At 41.9% G+C, this 20241-nt stretch overlaps 1 protein-coding gene across 1 annotated transcript; it reads right to left on the reverse strand.

The window, feature by feature from the left end:
• Positions 1-13387: 13387 nt before the first annotated feature.
• LOC308284840 (tetratricopeptide repeat protein 19, mitochondrial-like) lies at positions 13388-14566 on the reverse strand (the record flags this gene model as incomplete). Its single annotated transcript, XM_080725567.1, has 1 exon — positions 13388-14566. The coding sequence occupies one exon, from the start codon at positions 14564-14566 to the stop codon at positions 13388-13390; it is 1179 nt and encodes a 392-aa protein (XP_080581693.1).
• Between the last annotated feature and the right edge of the window lie 5675 nt (positions 14567-20241).

Consider the following 20241-nt stretch of genomic DNA (forward strand, 5'->3'; position numbering starts at 1 on the left):
GCACAGTCAGAGCACTGTGTTTCCTCTGTCATTTTGCTTCTAAAACATTTTAAACTAAGTTAAATTAACAACAATACTCACAATACTCTTAGCAGACATACCTGGCGACGCAATACCATGCAATATACTTTGGTTTTGACATCCGTTTTGCTATAAACAGAAGGTTTTCTGACCCCAGTAAACACACTCCAGTTGACGGCAGCATGATGGTGGAGTTGATCCCGACTTCCAATGACAGATGAAAACTGTTGCAACACTAGATGGATTTATGGACAAATAACGTACTGTGATCAACCTACAGCAAACGAAATGTGTTTAAATCTTCAATCAACTGTGGTATCTGTATGCGATTATGACACACATACACTTTCACCGGCACAATCCTTCCATGCAATAACATTCATAATACTGTGAAGATGTTTTGTGACTTTGGAACATGTTGTATGTTGGCATGCATGATTTGACAATAGATATACATTTTATTCAAGTTACCGATTCTAAAAGTAGATGTGACACAGTGACTATTATTAACCTGGTGACAATATGCAATGGATACAAACAGTGGTGGAAAGTAACTACATTTACGTACTGTTATTAAGTAAGTAAATGCATAATACACATACATACACATTCAACACGTATACACATCAATAAATCCTACACATCATACATCATACATGTCCTTAAAGCCACATAGACCCCCGAATAACTACCGGCTTTTAAGGTTTTAATGTCAGGAGCAGCACCTTGAAGTCGGTTCTGGCCTGTAGTGCTATGAGTGTTAGTGTGTTGGGATCAAATTTCCCTTTCCTGATTAAGACGTTAGCAGCTGCATTTTGGGCTAGCCTAAGGCTATTTGTTGCTATTTATGGTAAACCATAGAAAAGAGCATTGCAGTAGGCCTAGTCTATTCTAGAAGTGATAAAAGCATGGACCAGGGTTTTGCGTTTCATTAAAACATTACCATGTTGAAAAATGTTCATGCATTTTCAAAATTCAAATAGTTTCAAAAATAGTGGAAATAGCAGATCTGCAAGCTTGGTTTGAGCTTGTTGATCTGCTATTTCCATATATTCATATTTTAGCATTTCTTTTAAGTTTAAGTATTACATTATCGTTTCCTACGCCTTTTTTTTGTAAATTGACATTTCTGCTCAATTCTACCCTCCTAAGGGTCGATTCAGACTCTTATAAGGAGCCTAACTTATTTCGGTTCGGCACTGTCCAGACCCAAATATAGTTTGCTTTGCTGCGTGTCTCGCTAGCCGCTGACCGTTTTTAAGAGAAAAGAAGAGCTTAAAGTAAACACAACTTTGCTAGTGTTCTGTGTATAGCCTATATTACCTCCATAGCCAACCTGCAAGCTCCGCGATGGAGTTGTGACTGTGGTGCATGCAGAAAGAGAGGCAGCATGTCTATAATGTGAGCTAGTAGATTGAATGTTTTCGACAGAGCTCGAGCGTGAGAGAGACCCCGTCTCCATCTGGAGCTGCTGCTCACTGGACTTCCAGCAGCCGCGAGGGCCAGTCAGATATGTATCCGCCCTGCAACGCTCATTTATCGGCCATAAATGCTTTCATGCCGTGGACCTCCAATCGTTACAAGCAACTTCGGCACTAGCCGTTAAGAAAGTATGAATGGACTCCCCCCGAACCTAAATAATTTCGGGTCGGGAGCCCTCCCGAACCGAAATAAGTAAGGCTCCTTTTAAGAGTCTGAATCGACCCTAACACTGCTTGACTTATTGCCTATGTCCTCATACAGCCTATATGCCAACTTGCACCACTTTCCTTTCGCCACTAGATGAAGTCAATGAGACGCTCTAATGACCTCAGAGCAGACTGCCATGCACATTTTCAAACCGAAATACAATGCAGACATATCAAACAGCCTTTTCCGTGTGAAAGAAAACATGTTGATCAATATTACAACATAGTGAATTTCCACAACATGGACAAGATCGTGGCTTCCGTGGGTCTTCAAAATAAGGTACCGTACAATCAATGGAAAAACCCAGACAGACGGTATCTAAATAATTAATTATACACAAAGCATAGACAATAAAGGAACCCTGAGGGTTAATATGTTATTAATATGTTGTCTATATTGTGTACTTGCTCCAGCGAGAACACGCTAGTTAAAGAGCCACGCAGCTGTATGCAATCAGCGTGTGTTGTGTATTAGTCACACACACACACACACACACACACACACACACACACACACACACACACACACACACACACATACACACACACACACACACACACACACACACACACTCTATGGCTTTACACAGTTATTATTTCTTGTATTTTTGAAGCGGTGGAAACCGCTTCCAATGAATGGCTTTCTGTGTATCACGCCCATATATGGTCAATCCAGTCCAGAATGAACAGGCTTTTTCAAAAACAGAATGTCCGTTACCTTATGTCCATATATGGTCACTATAGGCCAGAATGAACAGGTTTTTCCTGTCCCGTACGTGTAAAATATCAGTCCAGAATGAATAGGCTTTTTCAAAAAGCAAAATGTGTGTCCCATGTCCAATGGTCATTTCAGTTCAGAATGAATAGGCTTTATATGTCCTGTACATCTAGTCCTGTGTATCACGCCCATATATGGTCAATCCAGTCCAGAATGAACAGGCTTTTTCAAAAACAGAATGTCCGTTACCTTATGTCCATATATGGTCACTATAGGCCAGAATGAACAGGTTTTTCCTGTCCCGTACGTGTAAAATATCAGTCCAGAATGAATAGGCTTTTTCAAAAAGCAAAATGTGTGTCCCATGTCCAATGGTCATTTCAGTTCAGAATGAATAGGCTTTATATGTCCTGTACATCTAGTCCTGTGTATCACGCCCATATATGGTCAATCCAGTCCAGAATGAACAGGCTTTTTCAAAAACAGAATGTCCGTTTAATTACCATATATGGTGATCACAGTCCAGAATGAACAGGGTTTTTCAAAAACACAATGTCCGTTACCTTATGTCCATATATGGTCACTATAGGCCAGAATGAACAGGTTTTTCCTGTCCCGTACGTGTAAAATATCAGTCCAGAATGAATAGGCTTTTTCAAAAAGCAAAATGTGTGTCCCATGTCCAATGGTCATTTCAGTTCAGAATGAATAGGCTTTATATGTCCTGTACATCTAGTCCTGTGTATCACGCCCATATATGGTCAATCCAGTCCAGAATGAACAGGCTTTTTCAAAAACAGAATGTCCGTTACCTTATGTCCATATATGGTCACTATAGGCCAGAATGAACAGGTTTTTCCTGTCCCGTACGTGTAAAATATCAGTCCAGAATGAATAGGCTTTTTCAAAAAGCAAAATGTGTGTCCCATGTCCAATGGTCATTTCAGTTCAGAATGAATAGGCTTTATATGTCCTGTACATCTAGTCCTGTGTATCACGCCCATATATGGTCAATCCAGTCCAGAATGAACAGGCTTTTTCAAAAACAGAATGTCCGTTTAATTACCATATATGGTGATCACAGTCCAGAATGAACAGGGTTTTTCAAAAACACAATGTCCGTTACCTTATGTCCATATATGGTCACTATAGGCCAGAATGAACAGGTTTTTCCTGTCCCGTACGTGTAAAATATCAGTCCAGAATGAATAGGCTTTTTCAAAAAGCAAAATGTGTGTCCCATGTCCAATGGTCATTTCAGTTCAGAATGAATAGGCTTTATATGTCCTGTACATCTAGAATATGTGTGCGGTTTCCCTCCTGGTCAGACCCCTCCCATATATGGTCATTTCAGTCCAGAATGAACAGGCTTTTTCAAAAACAGAATGTCCGTTTAATTACCATATGACCTCAGTCTAGAATGAATAGGGTTCTTCAAAAACACAATGTATGTTACTTTATGTCCATATATGGTCACTCCAGGCCAGAATGAACAGGTCTTTCCTTATACCGGTTGGTATAATGGGTTTAAAAAAAATACATTAAAATAAGAAATTGAAAATAAATAAAATTAATATTAATTAAAATATTTAATAAAAAATGATGATTTATATGTCCTGTACATCTAGAATATGTGTGTGGTGTTCCTCCCGGTCAGATGAATGGATACCTTGAGGATTGGTCAAGAATAAGGGTTCTATCTGTCCACCGCTTCACTTCGAACCGAGGTTCGTCTTGTTCTGTTTACAAATACATTTTTATACTTTTTGAAAATGTTTACTTGAAACTCTTCGGCCTTCGGGCCCAGTGGCGCCGGCAGTGGTAAAATAGTGAGGGGACGGTGATGTGGGCGTGGCCAGGTGGTGACGTCATAACCGTAACCAAACGTATTGATTGATTGAAGAATTTATTAGAAGTTTGCAATAGAAAAAAGTACAGTTTCATGACAGTACAAATCACTGGTACAAGGTAAACTAAAAGGAGATCCTAGAAAGCCGAGGCTTATTTCCACAGGAACCACACTTTAAGTATCTCATATAACATTGAAAGACAGACGGATAGAACATAGTACTTTATCTAGGATAATATCAGTTTAAAAAGCATAACATCAAATACAAAAGGCAGAATACAAAGAAAAGGGGGGGGGGGGGAGCATGGGGGCTTAGTCTATTTACAAATCACGGGTAGCTGCTGTCTGAAGGTGACTTTTCATACCAATTTTGAAGGAGGCTAGGGATTTGCTCTCCATTAGGGCTTGTGGAAGGGCGTTCCACATGTTGATGGTATAGCAGGAGAACGAGTTAGCGCCTTGTTTAGTGTTAAATCTACGCTGATGATGATTAGTGGAGCTGCCTCTGGTGTTATGATCGTGAACATCCTTGACCTTTAAGAAGTAGTTTGTCAGGTACATGGGAATCTTGGAGGTGTAGTGTATCTTGTACGGTAGCACTTTACAATAATGACCTGTTATAAATCATTTATAAACATTTATAAGCAGTTTATAGATGAGTAATAAACATGAACAAACTGTTTATTGACATTTGTAAATGTTTAACTAAACATGTATAACTGTTTTAAACATCATTTGCATGTTATTAGTAAGGTATTAGTAAGTAGTAAACTAATCATGAATAAACCATTTATATACATTTGTAAATGCTTACTAAATCATTTATAACCAATGCTAAAATTCACATAATGTGTAGGTAGGAATGCATTTACAAATGTCTGTTAAGGTGACCTCCATGTGTTGTTCATGTTTAATATACGCTTTGTAGATGTTATCAAGAGCCCTAATGTAAAGTGAAGGCCAGGGGCGCTGGAAGTGGGGTGCTGAGGGAGCTGCAGCTCCCCTGGTGGTGGGGAGGATAATTTATTTATTTTTTCGTTTTTTTTAAATAAGCCTATATATACACACACACAGAGCTATATTAAAACAATAATGTATTTGACTTTGGAGAATAAAATATGTTGAAAAAAGGTATTTGATTATCACATGGTGACCTAATCACATGGTCACCTTGCCACTTCCGGTCAGAAGGGAAGTCAAATTTAAATCCCTCTTTGATGGCACACCAAAGTCTATTTATTTGAGAACTAGAAACTGTCTATAGGCTCATTGTTGCAAACTAACACCGTTGTATATGGGGAATAAAAAACAGTTACAAAAATAATACCCGATTTTGTAGTGTGTGCGTGAGTGACTGTGTGTGCATGCGTGCTGTGTGTTGCACTGTGTGCTAAAATAACTAGTAACTATATAGCTCCTTGTTACACCGTTGTGCGGGGAAATAAGCACCCGAAACCGTAATAAAAATAACCCAAAACCGGATAAAAAAACGTGATTTTTTCGGCGTGCAGCCTTTGGCACGCATGAACTCCTCCAGGCTCAGCTCCCCTTGGGATTTGGGAGTTCCAGCGCCCCTGGTGAAGGCTATTCATTGCGACTGTGAGGTCGCAAGTTACTATACAAACCTCCACCGGATGTCCGTCACGTCACGTCACGTCACGTCACGCCACACTTTTGGCCCTACTCTTATCTCTGGCACCGTTGCCCCTATACATGCCAAACTTTGCACACACTCCTTGGCTGCCAAACCACAACCTCCACCCCTGATTTCTCACATGCCCCTCTTCTAGCGCCACCATGAGGTTGATTATCTCCTTACTGGTTATTTATATCTGTCTGTTAATGTGGCCTCCTTGTTTGTTCATGGTTATGCTTTGTAAAACATTCCTTAAATATCTATAAATCATTAGTAGATGTTATCAAGAGCCCTAATGTAAAGTGAAGACTATTCATTATTTACAACTGTCTGTTAATGTGGCCTCCATGTTTGTTCATGTTTAGCAGTTTGGCAAGTTTGGCATGGATAGGGGAAACGGTGCCGGAGATAAGAGTAGGGCCAAAAGTGTGACGTGACGTGATGTGACGTGATGGACAGACTGACGGAGGGACTGACAGACAGCCGGGGGAGGTTTTCATAGTAACTTGCAACCTGATGGTCGCAATGAATAGTCTTCACTTTACATTAGGGCTCTTGATAACATCTACAAAGCGTATATTAAACATGAACAACACATGGAGGTCACCTTAACAGACATTTGTAATGCATTCCTACCTACACATTATGTGAATTTTAGCATTGGTTATAAATGATTTAGTAAGCATTTACAAATGTATATAAATGGTTTATTCATGATTAGTTTACTACTTACTAATACCTTACTAATAACATGTAAATGATGTTTAAAACAGTTATAAATGTTTAGTTAAACATTTACAAATGTCAATAAACAGTTTGTTCATGTTTATTACTCATCTATAAACTGCTTATAAATGTTTATAAATGATTTATAACAGGTCATTATTGTAAAGTGCTACCCATTTTTTCACTGGATAGGTTAGCCTCCAGGATGCAACCCAGGTAGCAGATGTGGTTTTTTCTTTCTATAACAGTGTCACCTACTTTAATTGTGAAGTTCTCAACTAGGCTAAGTTTCTGACTAGATCCAAAGAGGATACATTCAGTTTTGCCTAGGTGAATTGAGAGTCTGTTGTCATTGAGCCAGGTGCAGATCTTGTTAAGTTCACAGTTAAGGGCCTTTTCAACCTGCAATATGTCTCTGCCTGAGACTAGGAGAGCCGAGTCATCCGCGAACAGAAACAGATTGCAGTCACAAGCAGATGACATGTCGTTTACGTATATTAAGAACAACAGTGGTCCTAGTATACTCCCTTGAGGTACTCCACAGTTTACTGGGAGGGGGGGGGGACAGGGTTCCGTTGACTTCCACCATCTGTTCCCTCCCCACCAAGTAAGAGTGCATCCATCTCACTGCTGTGCTATCAAGACCAATAGCTTTGAGTTTTTCAATCAGAATAGAATGATCGACGGTGTCAAATGCCTTCTGGAGGTCCAGCATGACCATGCCGCAATATTTGCCATCGTGAATTTCACGTTTGATGTAATCATTCAAATAGATGAGGCATGTATCTGTGGAATGGGACTCTCTGAAGCCAGACTGGAACTCGTAGATCAGATTATTCTCTTCAAGATATTTAGCCACCTGTTCATAGACAATTTTTTCCATTACCTTAGAGATGGAACTAAGGATTGAGATTGGCCTGTAGTTGCCAGGGTCAAGTTTACTGCCTTTTTTGTGCAGGGGGGTTACCTTGGCTAATTTGAAGTCCTGGGGGACATAACCCTGCTTGATAGATAGATTAATAATATGGGTAATGATTGGGGCAATGGTGGCAGCTGAGTCTATGAGAAATTTGGGGGCGATTTTATCATGGCCAGCGGCCTTGAATTGAGGTAGGGTGCGCAGTTTTTTAAACACTTCATCAGTTGTCACCGTGGCAAGTTTAAAGTTGTCTTTGCATACCCCAAGGTTCCTGTAGAATTTCAAGATGTGCCTAACACCAAACAGCCCAGATGGAGCGGGCAGTTTATTGACCAGATTTTTGGCCATGGAGGTGAAGTAGATGTTGAGATTTTTGGCTACATCAAGACTATCAGTGAGGAGGGTTATGGGAGTTTGGATGGATATGTTGCTGGCTATGGATCTGAGTTTAGCACCACAGCCTAGCTGGGTTTTAAATAGCTTCCATAGGTCTCGTGGTTTGTGGATGTTTTCCTCAACTTTCTCATCCAAGTAGTTTTTTTTTGGCAGAAAGGATTAAGGAGGTTGTCCGATTTCTCAGTTTATTAGCCTCTAAACTGACTATTTCTAATTTGGCTTCAAGGTGTTTATTGGGGCCTTTTTTGAGTTTGTGATTATATTTGCGTTTCTCAGAGTATTTTTTGTCTCTGAGTTTCATTGATTCACAGATTTCCGAATTCCACCATGGCTGTGAGCGGGCTTTAACCCTGACCCTACGCAAAGGAGCCACTTCGTCTAGGGTAGTGTTGAAAATGGATTTAAAGCCTAGCCAGGCTTCATCGACCTGAGTGCTAGCTAGTACTGGGGACCAGTCAGATTTCTCCAGTTTGTGGTTAAAGGCTTCGCTAGAGTAGGTTTTGAGGTTTCTAGCTTCAACTGTTTTGTGGCCGTCAGCTTTGGACTTATGTATTTTGCGGGTGCAGTAAATGATATCATGGTCGCTTAGACCACCACATTCAATAGTCCCACTCGCGGAGACTTTAGATTTGTCTGTGGTTACAATGAGATCTATGGTGGTTTGAGAGTTATCTGTAACCCTAGTTGTCTTGGTGATGAGCTGAGTGAAACCCTGTTGATTACATAGCTTATTGAACTTTTTGAATAGAGGAGCTTCTTTACGAAGCATGTCTATGTTCCAATCGCCAATAATGTATTTTTCAACATTGTCCACCGGTGCAAGGCTCTCCTCCAGTAACTCACAGAAATCATTTTGGTCGGGCGGTCTATAGATGGCACCGATTAGTATGTTTTTTGCTTTCTTAAGAATCACTTCCACCCATACAGTTTCTAAGGAGCTGTGTTGTAGGTCAGGGCGGGGGATATACTTAATACTGTTATGAACATACATGCATACACCACCACCAAATCTGTTTCTATCATTTCTGATGACCGAGTAGTTGTCAATTTCGATCTGAGAGTCAGTGATAGAGTCATCAAGTTTGGTCTCTGAAAAGGTTAGAAAATGGACCTTACCTTCGTGAACCATATGCTTGATTTGTTCATATTTAGCAAACAAACTGTTAATGTTTAAGTGCATAATATGAATACCTCTTTTCACAAAGCGGCTGGCAAAGTCCATGGCGAGGTCTATGGAAGTGGTGTTCGCATCGGCGTCGGTGGGGGAGGGGGGGTTGGTTGCAGTCTCTGGGGGCTTCAGAGGGGGACAAAGGGACAAAGGGGTCTCCATGTAAAGTTGGGGGATGGGGTGGTGGGGGGCCTTGGTCACCGATTTAACCCAGGTTGAAAACAGCGCTCTGGCCTTCTCCGTTAGCCAGCGTGGAGCAGAGTTAATGTAGACTCTGTTCTGGGGTGCTGGGTCCACGAGGGGGTCCGCCGGGTCCATGAAGGGGTCCGCCGGGTGCGTCTGCAGGTCGGGTGGGTCGGTGGGGCCGCAGGGGTCCGGTGTTGCGTGACTTGCGTCGATGATGCTGGTCTCGTGCTGAGCTAGTCATGCGGGGGCGATCGCCGAGGGTTCTCCGGGGGTCCGTGAGCCAGGGGGTCCTTCGACGATCCGTGAGTCCGCGGAGGCGACTGCCGTGTGATCGTCGGGGGTCGGCTGGTCAGGACATCTGGAGTAGCCCGTTGTTAGTCCCTCAGGATTCATCAGTGAGGAGCTAGCTAAGTTAGCATCGTTAGCTTCGCTGATCACAGACAAAGAAGGATCTGCCGTCGTCAATCCAACTGCAGTAGCGAGAGCAGCTAGTCTTCGGGTCATCTGTCTGGTAGCTACAGGCCCTGGATTCAATTCTATATCTCCTGATTGCAGTAATAATAAGAAGATCAAAGATCGACTCATACAACCATTCAGGGGTTTGTCTCTTTTGTTCCGGTTCGCAGCCAACAACGATTCAATAACACAAGATCCAAAGGTCGGGTGCTTAGCTACCGTTTTGGCAAGGAGGTATAACTCACTGTGTTTATCGTCCGTTTTGTCCATTTCCCATAAAAGATTCTCGTATTCCAGTGGTGTTAGGATCGTTGGTGATTTATAGCATAAATCCGTGATACATAGTAGAAATAGAAGAAAGTGTGGGATGAACCAAGCCTTTGGTGTTTTGGTTCAGGGGCGAGCGTGAAAAACAATGCGACTTGCCATGGCGATGTCCGGAAGCGGACTTTAGTATAACTATCACAACAATCACTAGCAGTTGTGCTAGTCTAGCATAGGGTGACCAGACGTCCCGGTTTACCCGGGACAGTCCTGTTTTCAAACTGCGTGTCCCAGTGTCCCGACAAATATCTCTAAAACACTAATATGTCCCGGTTTTCAACATTCACTGCAAAATTGTCCCGGTTTTCGCCAGAATTAAAATAATAGTAGCTGTTTTCAGTGGTTGCATAGGCCTAGACATTTATCATGTTCTTTTCATGAAAACATGCTCATCTAACCAATCAGAAAACATGAACAAATTCATTGCGTGTCTGAATTCAATACTGAGCCTGTTTGTCAATCACTCACTGCCTGTTTGCAACCCTGCGGTGCGTGTGTGCGCGTGCACGAACGTTAGAGAATGGGCACGCGCGTGCGCGGTAACGTGCGCATTGCTTTTAGGGTCCCGGTTTTAGGCAAAAGTGTTTCGCGTCCCGGTTTGAGTGGCTGAAAATATGGTCACCCTAGTCTAGCACAATGTGTTGTTAGATGACAATTGTTAGTTGCTCTGGATTAAGAATTGAATTCAACTTTTTCACAATACATAACTTGTTTTATCCTGCTTTTCTTATTTCAATATTAATTATTATGCCCTACAATGTTGTACGCCTATGCCTTGTTATGCCTTCTGTAATCTCGGCATGAGGGCTCTGCTGCGCTCAATGTATTTTCGAGAAAATACATTAAGTTTAAATGTGAATAAAGTAAGGGAAATTCCAGCTACTGTATAGTGAAAGTTAGAACGAACTGTTTTTACATCGTAGTCGACTGAGTGAGGAGAGAAAGAGTGACCGAGCCGACGCTAGCTGCAGCCCGGCCGTCAGTGAAGAAAAAAGAAAAGTAGACCTACTCACATGTTTTACTTGAGTAAAGGTGGTTGCACACTGCTGCGTTTTTCGTTGCGAAATGCGTTTTTCAGGGCAAGGAGAGAGAGAGAGATAGAGAGAGCAAGGGACCGAGTGGTGCGCGAAACGGGCGGCAGTGTGCAAACGTGATTGACATAACGTGAGGTTGATTTTTTTATTTGCGTGCTCCGAAATTCACTCCGATATTCGGCCCGAAAAACGCAGCAGTGTGCAACCAGCTTAAGTAAAAGTAGAAATACTCTGTTAGAAGTCCCATGTCCAAAATACTTGCATAATGACGTTTTGGTATCAAAATGTAGCTACTGTATAAATAAAACGTAGTAATTTGCAGAACGTCCCATTTCACAGGTTTTAAAAAATGTACCATAGATACAAATATTTAGCAGATCTAAGCTCACAATTATAGCTAAGCGTCGCATTGTGATCTTGTATTTTCATTTCTAATGGTCTAAATGTATAGACTGAACTGGTTAATGTATGCCTTTATAGGCTAATAATCGAAATCTGCAAAGTAACTTAACTGTCAAATATTTGTAGTGGAGTAAAAGTAGCCTACAATATTTGCCTCTGAGAAAGCCTAAAAATTGTACTTACAGTAGGCTACTTGAGTATAATGTAGTTCAGAAGTTCAGAACCGGTTGAACATGTAAGCAGACAGACTTGTGTATTGGAAGCAATTATAGCATGAGTGACTGGGGGTCGCACTGGGCGGGGCTACTGCCCTCGCGCCGGTCGAGGAGAAAAAAATACAGAAAAAAAAGCTCGATAGGCTGAAAAGTGGGGTGGCAATCCAGCCCAAACAGTCCATGGTCCGGCGCCTATGCCTTCGGCCATCCGGCCTGGCAGAGGCAATAAAAAGAAATCACACGAGTGTGAATTGAGCAGTGCTATTTATGAGCTAATTGTATACATCTTCTACTGTACATATACTGTGTGTGATTTCAGCGAGCCCACACATTTTCTGCAGTAACTGCTTTTCTAGTTTACATAATAAGTCAAATGTACAGAACCAGAACTTATGCTGCCTGGACAGGTAACGACAATGACAGACATTTAAAATAATGTATATACTGTAAACAGAAAATAAAAATACCTTGCATGGCCACATACATTATTAGACAGAAATACAAAGAGGGGGCGCTCGCTATACCTAGCGGTCCAGGCACATACCACATACAGTAGACTCTAATGCCTGACACCGTGTGGCAGGATTGAGTCCCGATCCCGATGACCTTTGCTGCATGTCACTCCCCGTCTCTCTCCCTGTTTCCTGTCCACCTATACTATCAATAAAGAAAAAAAAGAAATTCAAGTACAGTCAAACACTTGGTCCAAAAGGATAAACCAAAAAGTTCTGTGGACCATTGAGGTTCTATATTCAATTCATCAACATACCATAAAAAATAACACCAAATTACAATATCATCACAAATTTTAAACATTATGTGTACAGGGGAAGGGGGTGAAGGCCGTAAATGCCACCACCTTTCTATGGGAGAATTGAACACACCACAGCAGACGATATGTGTCACTGTCAATGTGACATGTGCAATTGGGACCCTTGGGAAATTGACTCTCTGATCAGCTCATTTCCATTTGAGGTATTCGTGCTGATGTATTGCCTTGTATTGATGTTGATGTATTTATATAATACCTTTACTTATTGTCACTCTGGATTAAGAGCGTCTGCCAAATCACCCATTTCTAGTAAGCTTTGGTCAACAAAGCAACACAGTTTGGGGGGGCTTCCCTGTGGATCCAATGGCTTCCCTGTGGATCTGTCATACTTTGCTTTATTGTTTTCAGTGTACACATTTATGAGGACTGAGGAGTCCCCGACAGAGGCCCAAACTCACACTTTGATTAACATCCGCCCAAATAATTTGGGACAGAGCCAGAGACAGAGTTAGCCTAGAACAGCTAAACAATACACCCATGTTAACACACCCTCCACTCTATGACAGGCATCAAACAGGTTGTTGTCTTTGATGTTTTCATTGGGAGAGATCACTAATGAACTCTTGACACTTTTATGGCCCAATCAATTACCTCAGTTCACAACCCCTTTGAAGTTCAAAGGGAGCAATTAAGAGCTCTGGCCTGCTCCTGAAAGAAACTGAGACCGGTGAACAAATTCTATAGGTCTCTGAGATCCAGCGTCTCGTATCCCCGCCCTTCTGGGTCATAGAATGTCCGGGCTCGGCCAGCCTATAGAGACAGAGAGATAGACAGACAGACAGACAGACAGACAGACAGACAGACAGACAGACTCTCTTCAAGGTTCTTGTTCAGGTTCTTTGTTTTGTTTTCTCTTCTCCTTAACTTGGTTAATTCTCTGTAGAACCCGTTGCACGGCCTCCTCGTCTCCTGCTGCCCGAGCCAGAGACAGCGCCTCCTCGTAAACACTGTCCGACCGCTCCAAACGCCCTAGGTTTAGTAATATTTCAGCCATGTTTCCCAGATTGTAGTGCAGGTCAGGAGAGCCCACGGTTCGACCCAGCTCCACCGCTTGTGCCAGCAACAGCAACGCCTGGTCGTACTGACCCTGCAGTAGCATGCTGATGGCCAGGTTGTTCATCAGCACCAGGGTCTGGGGGTGTGTGTGTCCTTGCTCCTGGTCACAGATAGCCAGAGCTCGCTGGAAGTCCAGGCCAGCGTCGACCGGCTGTTGAGTGGATAGATGGTGCCGCGCACGAGCTTCCAGACACCATCCCAGCAACAACCTGGTCTCCTTTCTGAGAGCTTCCGGCTCCTCCATAAGTTGGTCCGCGGGCAGATCTTTGTGTCTCGACAGTTTGGCTTCCAGAGACTCGATACAGAACCTATAACTCATGTCGGCAAGCTCCCTCCTCTCCTGAACAGTATAGATGGATGCTAGTTTCAGAGAGATTTCAATGATGCCGTTGTCATCCCGTGGCGTTCCGCCAGACAACATTAAGCTCATGGTTTCCTTGAAGAGTTTCTCGGCATTGTCCAGTTGTCGCTGTCCGTACGCCAGGTTAGCCATCATGCTGTATGTATAGATGATAGCTTGGTTGTTGTGAGTCTTATGAGCCAGAGCCACTGCCTGGTGAAGAAAGTCTGATGCTTCCTGAAACTGATCTCTATAAATACATAATTTTGCTTTTTTGAGCAGCAGTATTATCTCATCCTCCTGCTTTTGAGCTTCAGTTTGTTTGTCTTCCTCACCAAACAAGTTGAACAGAGAGAATGCCATGGCTCCCAGTACAGCACTGGTCCACGTGGTTGGTTTAAAACGGTGTTTGTGGTTTCTGCTGGTAGGAACCACACAGCAGTCTGACCAGTTGAACCAGTTTAGAGTTCTTACTGGTCTCCTGTCACCAGTGAACAGTGTGCGTGCTTGTACTTGACACCGCAGGACACGGCGGAACACACTGGACAACATGGAGAGCGGTGTGGTGGGCGGTTGGGAGCAGGTCATGTGACGCGCCATCAAATCCACCAATCTCTGTCATATTGATCGTCATCGATGACATCAGTCTTGCCCAAATATGGAGTTCTGATGGATTTTGAATTCACAAAACTAGAGCAGTGCACGATGTTAAAGAATACTTGAGGGTCAGTCATGTATGGCGCACCAACTTGGGAGAAATGATTTTCCATATTTGGGAAAAAAGTGTCATGCAGACAACCAGAAGACATTCCTGGATTTTTAGACAGACAGACAAGAAACATGGGTTTTTGCAGGGGTGTCGCACCAAATTATGGGCCCTGGGTACAAGGATTCACTGCAGGCCCCCATGAATGTTCTTCATAGGGGGAGGGGGTTTAACCCATTTAGACTGGGAACGCATTATTATGTATTATTGTGCTTTAACTATTGAAAAAAAAAATATATATATAATAGCAGATCTACAAGCTCACAGCACGGCAATCGTGAAAATGTGTCTTTGAATATTTCAATTCCTTCTAAGGTTTTTTTGAAAAACCTATGTTTTTATGTCAGTGGTGCTCAAACCTTTTCACGTGAAGGACCCCCAAAATGATATGTATTTGGCCACGGACCCCCATCTCAAAATATTTAGTTCCAGGGACCCCCAGAAGCAAAATTTGAGTGAGAAATATTCTGAAAAAATACATACATTCAAAGATGGCACACATTTTCACAACAACTTAAAAATAGCTGAAGTATAAAATAATGAATGCCCCTCCACCTTGGGCCCTAGTAACTCAGTCCCACTTTCCCCCCCTTGTGACGCCCCTTGTGACGCCCCTGGCCAGGACGAGCTCTGCTAATAGTGAATAAAAACAGCATCCCGGTTTCGACAATGGAACAAGGGGGGAGAGCTTGTTTTCAGTGGAGATGACGGAGGCACGCCGGCTTTATATTATAAACACAATCTGATCTAGCAATCATGACATAGGCTATTTATTATAATCACTAATTTACTATGAAGTGTCTTTAATTATAATTAAAGTAAAAATAGTCAAATAACAAACAAGGACAAATTGTTCTGCCCATATGATAATTGATAATAGTTCTTAATTAGTCCCAATTATTAAGTATAATACTTGACCTTATAAATATAGAATGTTTATGATTATATGTGTTATGAAAAATCGCATAGTCGTTGCGACGGTCGCATGAGCCGACTCAGCGTTGTTACCGACTTATGTGCCGTTATGGACAGAATAGTAAATCTTCAGCCCCCCGAATTTCGTCACCTCCGCGCGGTCCAGGGGAACACAACGGAGCGCTCCCTACCTCCGGTTCAGCCAATCACAAGCTTCCACTGCCGATACTGGGATGCTGTTTTGATACACGCGGCCAGGACACGTACATTTTTATTGGAATCCTCATCATTCTTCTGTTTTCATTGATTTTATTCCGTACTCTTTTCTTAATGTTTTTTTTTTCTTTTTTTTTCTAATTAAGTTGTTTTTGCTTTTGTTACTCCTCCCCCCATGTAAAGTGTTTTTTGGTGAAAAGTATACACATTTGAAATATTAATTACATTATGCTTGTTTTCTTGCATGGTTCATATATTTTGACATCAGCATATAAGTCACATATTGCTGTTAATAAAAATGTTAAAGTAGCATTATGTAACTTTCCTCCTCTACATTTCCCTCTTCCTCCTTGAACCTGGTTTCCTGCTGCATTTGTTTTACCACTGACCTTATAGAGCCGGTCTGCTTGCTCAGGGGATCAATTGAATCTTGACCATCACGTCAAAATTTGTGTCTAGATGAAACATGAGAGCATGGAGACAAAATACAACCACCCCAATTGTATAAGTTATATTGTATTAACATACTCTACCATACAGATTGTATAAGGTATACTCTACCATACAGATTGTATAAGTTATATTGTACCAGTAAGGCTCCCTAATCGGGAGATAAGCGACCGTAGGTCACTTATCTCCACAAATAGGGCAAAAATGTGTTTTGCCAAAATCTTCCTGATCCATGTTGATGACATGAGTGTAGACATACTGTGTAGTGAATTTCGTGATTTTAGGGCAAAATCTGTAGGAGCAGTGTCCAAAAATGTGTTTTTAAAAATCGGCCTGGAGGTGGCGCTATATGGGAGAGATGCATGTTGATGGGATGAGTGTAGACATACTGTGTACCGATTTGCGTGATTTTAGGGCAAAAATTGTAGGAGCAGTGTCCAAAAATGTGTTTTGCAAGAATCGGCCTCATGGTGGCGCTAGAAGAGGGCCATGTGAGAAATGAGGGGTGGGGTCTCCACGCCGGCAAGGCGGACGAATAGGTACCGGCCCCGGCTGTCCCGGTCGCTCCTAGCCGGAGTTACGGCATTTTATGTGAGCTGCAGTGTAGGGGGTCCTCCACTGGGGGCGCCACCACTTTTGCATCCGTTCTGGAGCACCAGGAGTCGGTGGTCCCCGGGAATTCCCCGTGAGCAGCCCCGTGGGGGTGGTCATTTGGTCAGTTTAGCACATTTGGTCATTTTTTACATCTGGGGGTCCCCCAGGGACCTGGGGGTCCCTGGAGCTCCGGGGGTCCTTGGAGGTTGTAGTTTGGCAGGTAAGGAACGTGTGTGCAAAATTTGGCATGGATCGGGGCAACGGTTGCGGAGATATGAGCAGGGCAAGAGTGTGACGTGTGAGGTGTGACAGACAGACAGACTGACTGACGGACGGACTGACGGACGGACTTACACTTTGTGCAGGGTTTGATAGTAAATGCGACCTACGGTCGCAATTAACATACTCTACCATACAGATTGTATAAGGTATACTCTACCATACAGATTGTATAAGTTATATTGTATTAACATACTCTACCATACAGATTGTATAAGTTATATTGTATTAACATACTCTACCATACAGCTTGTATATGTTATATTATATTAACATACTCTACCATACAGATTGTATAAGTTATATTGTATTAACATACTCTACCATACAGATTGTATACGTTATATTGTATTAACACACTCTACCATACAGATTGTATAAGTCATATTGTATTAACATACTCTACCATACAGATTGTATACGTTATATTGTATTAACATACTCTACCATACAGATTGTATAAGTTATATTGTATTAACATAACCTACCATACAAAATCACCTTTTATTCATTAATTTAGTGTACTTAAAGTGAGGCTTTAATACTACATGGACAGTGGTTTTAAACTCCAGTAATCATATTCCAATACCCTTTCCTAATCTTTGTGAATTCCACGAGTTGTTGGAAACAAACACCAACAAATAATCATGATCCATGGAGTTACAAAAAATAATGCCCCACTGACATTTCCAGTCGGGTGGACAGATGGTTGCAATAGGGATGAACACAAAGTGTGTGATCATGTTTTCCACCAGAAGGTTCTGCTTATTGAACCATAGACCTTTGGTACATTAGGCAGTGCATGGTTCCCTAACGTTTTAGCTCTATAACCCAAAACAGACATTCGCACTCGCAGTATGTCAGTACTAGTAGACAGTGAGATAGCAAATCTACACAATCATAACAGGTTGCTTTGCGTTGTGTTGTGAGCTTGTAGATTGGCTATTTTCACTACTTCTTAAACACCTTTTTATTTATTTATGGAACTGATTTTATTTATTTAATTTTATTTATGAAATACTTTTGAATTATGTTGGAATTCATTTAATTGGTAAAACGTTGTGAAAATCTTCTGAAATAATATCTATCTAGCAATGTATTTCAGTCAGCATGTGTAATTAATAATTATAGCTGTGTTCACCATTCTAACTTGCATTATTTTGCCCTTGTATGTACAGTAACATATATATTATGTATTTCAATATGCGCGACATCTTGCCTCAAACGTCCAGGGCTAAATAATATTTACAAATAGTAGCCCTATACTGCAAACAGCCAACCGGTTCCTTTTAAACGCCCAATTTTGCGTATTAAATGCCCCATCCAAATAAACACCATGGCTATTATTTGGAAAATACCGTATGGTAGATATTTTGTGTTTGGGTTGTTCTTTTCCCCCAGTACATGCTATGCTTTAGTTTCATGTATGTTTGAATAGTCAAACAGAAGGCCTTTACTCCAACTTGTCCATTTGAGTACATTAAATCATACACTGTGCCAATATTCATGTGTTCCAAATGTGCTAGTCCACTTCAGCTCCAGGTTCAGCTCTGGACACAGTCAGAGTCAGAGTGAGAGTCAGACACAGACGGCTACTATAACCTCCAGAGCAGAGCCACGCTGTAAAATACCAAGTTATTTGATAAAGTGTATAAAGGCACTGCATGTTGTGCATACCATGCACACTGCCAGCCCAGAAGGCTAAATTAGTAGCTCTGCTAATAAAAAAATAAAATCTAATAAGGAAATAGACAACTAATAATTGTATGGACACGTTTCTGGTCCACGTTACACTGATAAGAACTAGATGCGTACGCAGGTCGGTACCAAAATTAGCCAATGAAACCAGCACTCCCCAAAACAACAGGTTTGGGGATTGGACGGAATTGATTATATGATACAGTCACCTGTGCATTTAGTCTCAATGTTTGTAAACAAGAAACCTGTCTATAATTGAAGTCAAAGGGGATTGGGTTGGGTTGAAACCTTCACACTTCAAGTTCATGCACATCATAGATGATTGATGTCACAGGCTCGCCACACTACAATTCACATTGGAACCATGCTATTCCACATGATTCCATTAAATCACCTTCTTTATCAGATAAGCAAACACAGGGAAGCTGACAGAACCCTCGCAAAAAAACGATCCACTCATCCTAGACTCTTGGCCCACCAAACTGTGGCATAAAATTACAATTAGAACTGCAGACTCACTCCCTTCTGAAGACTCACCTCTTCAGACTCCACCTTAGCCCATAGCACTTATCGTAGCACTTGCCTGCCCTTCATGACCATGCATGAAATTTAGATAGCATTTTTTATGTTTTTAGATTTGATATAATTTTTTAAGACTCCCTAATCGGGAGATATATACACAAATTGGCCTGTAAGTGGCATTGTAGGCAACATCTGTAGGGTGGAAATTAATGTTGTCTGCAAAAATCAACCTCATGGTGGCGCTAGAAGAGGGCATGTGAGAAATCAGGGGCAGAGGTTGTGGTTTGCCTGCCAAGAAGTGTGTGTGCAAAGTTTGGCATGGATAGGGGCAACGGTGCCGGAGTAGGGCCAAAAGTGTGAAGTGACGGACAGACTGACGGAGGGACTGACAGACAGCCGGTGGAGGTTTTCATAGTAACTTGCGACTTGATGGTTGCAACTATTTCTATGCATTTGATGTATGTTTGATGCATTACCTTGCTTATTGTAAATCGCTCCAGATTAAGAGTGTCCGTAGTTGTTTCTTTTTTTTGTTTCTTCAAACAGGCGATCTACAAGATCACAATGCCTCACACTTTGTGAGCCTGTAGTTTGGCTATTTTAACTCTATTTACCAGTGGAACAAAGTTCAAATAGGGCTAGGCTATAGTTATTTCAGGGGGGCCAGGGCCTGAAATGTTTGTGAACCCTTTGCTGGAGTAAATACCCTTATCACCTAAGCTGTTATCAGGGTGAAAATGTCACTGAGTGTGACCACTAAACAGATCCCAGCCGTGTCCCTCTGTACAGAGTCTATCTATCTGAGGTCACAACTCCTGAAGAGGCTGCAGTGCTC

This window comes from Nannobrachium achirus, assembly GCF_963921795.1.
Source record: "Nannobrachium achirus genome assembly, chromosome: 5".
Classification (NCBI taxonomy): Eukaryota; Metazoa; Chordata; class Actinopteri; order Myctophiformes; family Myctophidae; genus Nannobrachium; species Nannobrachium achirus.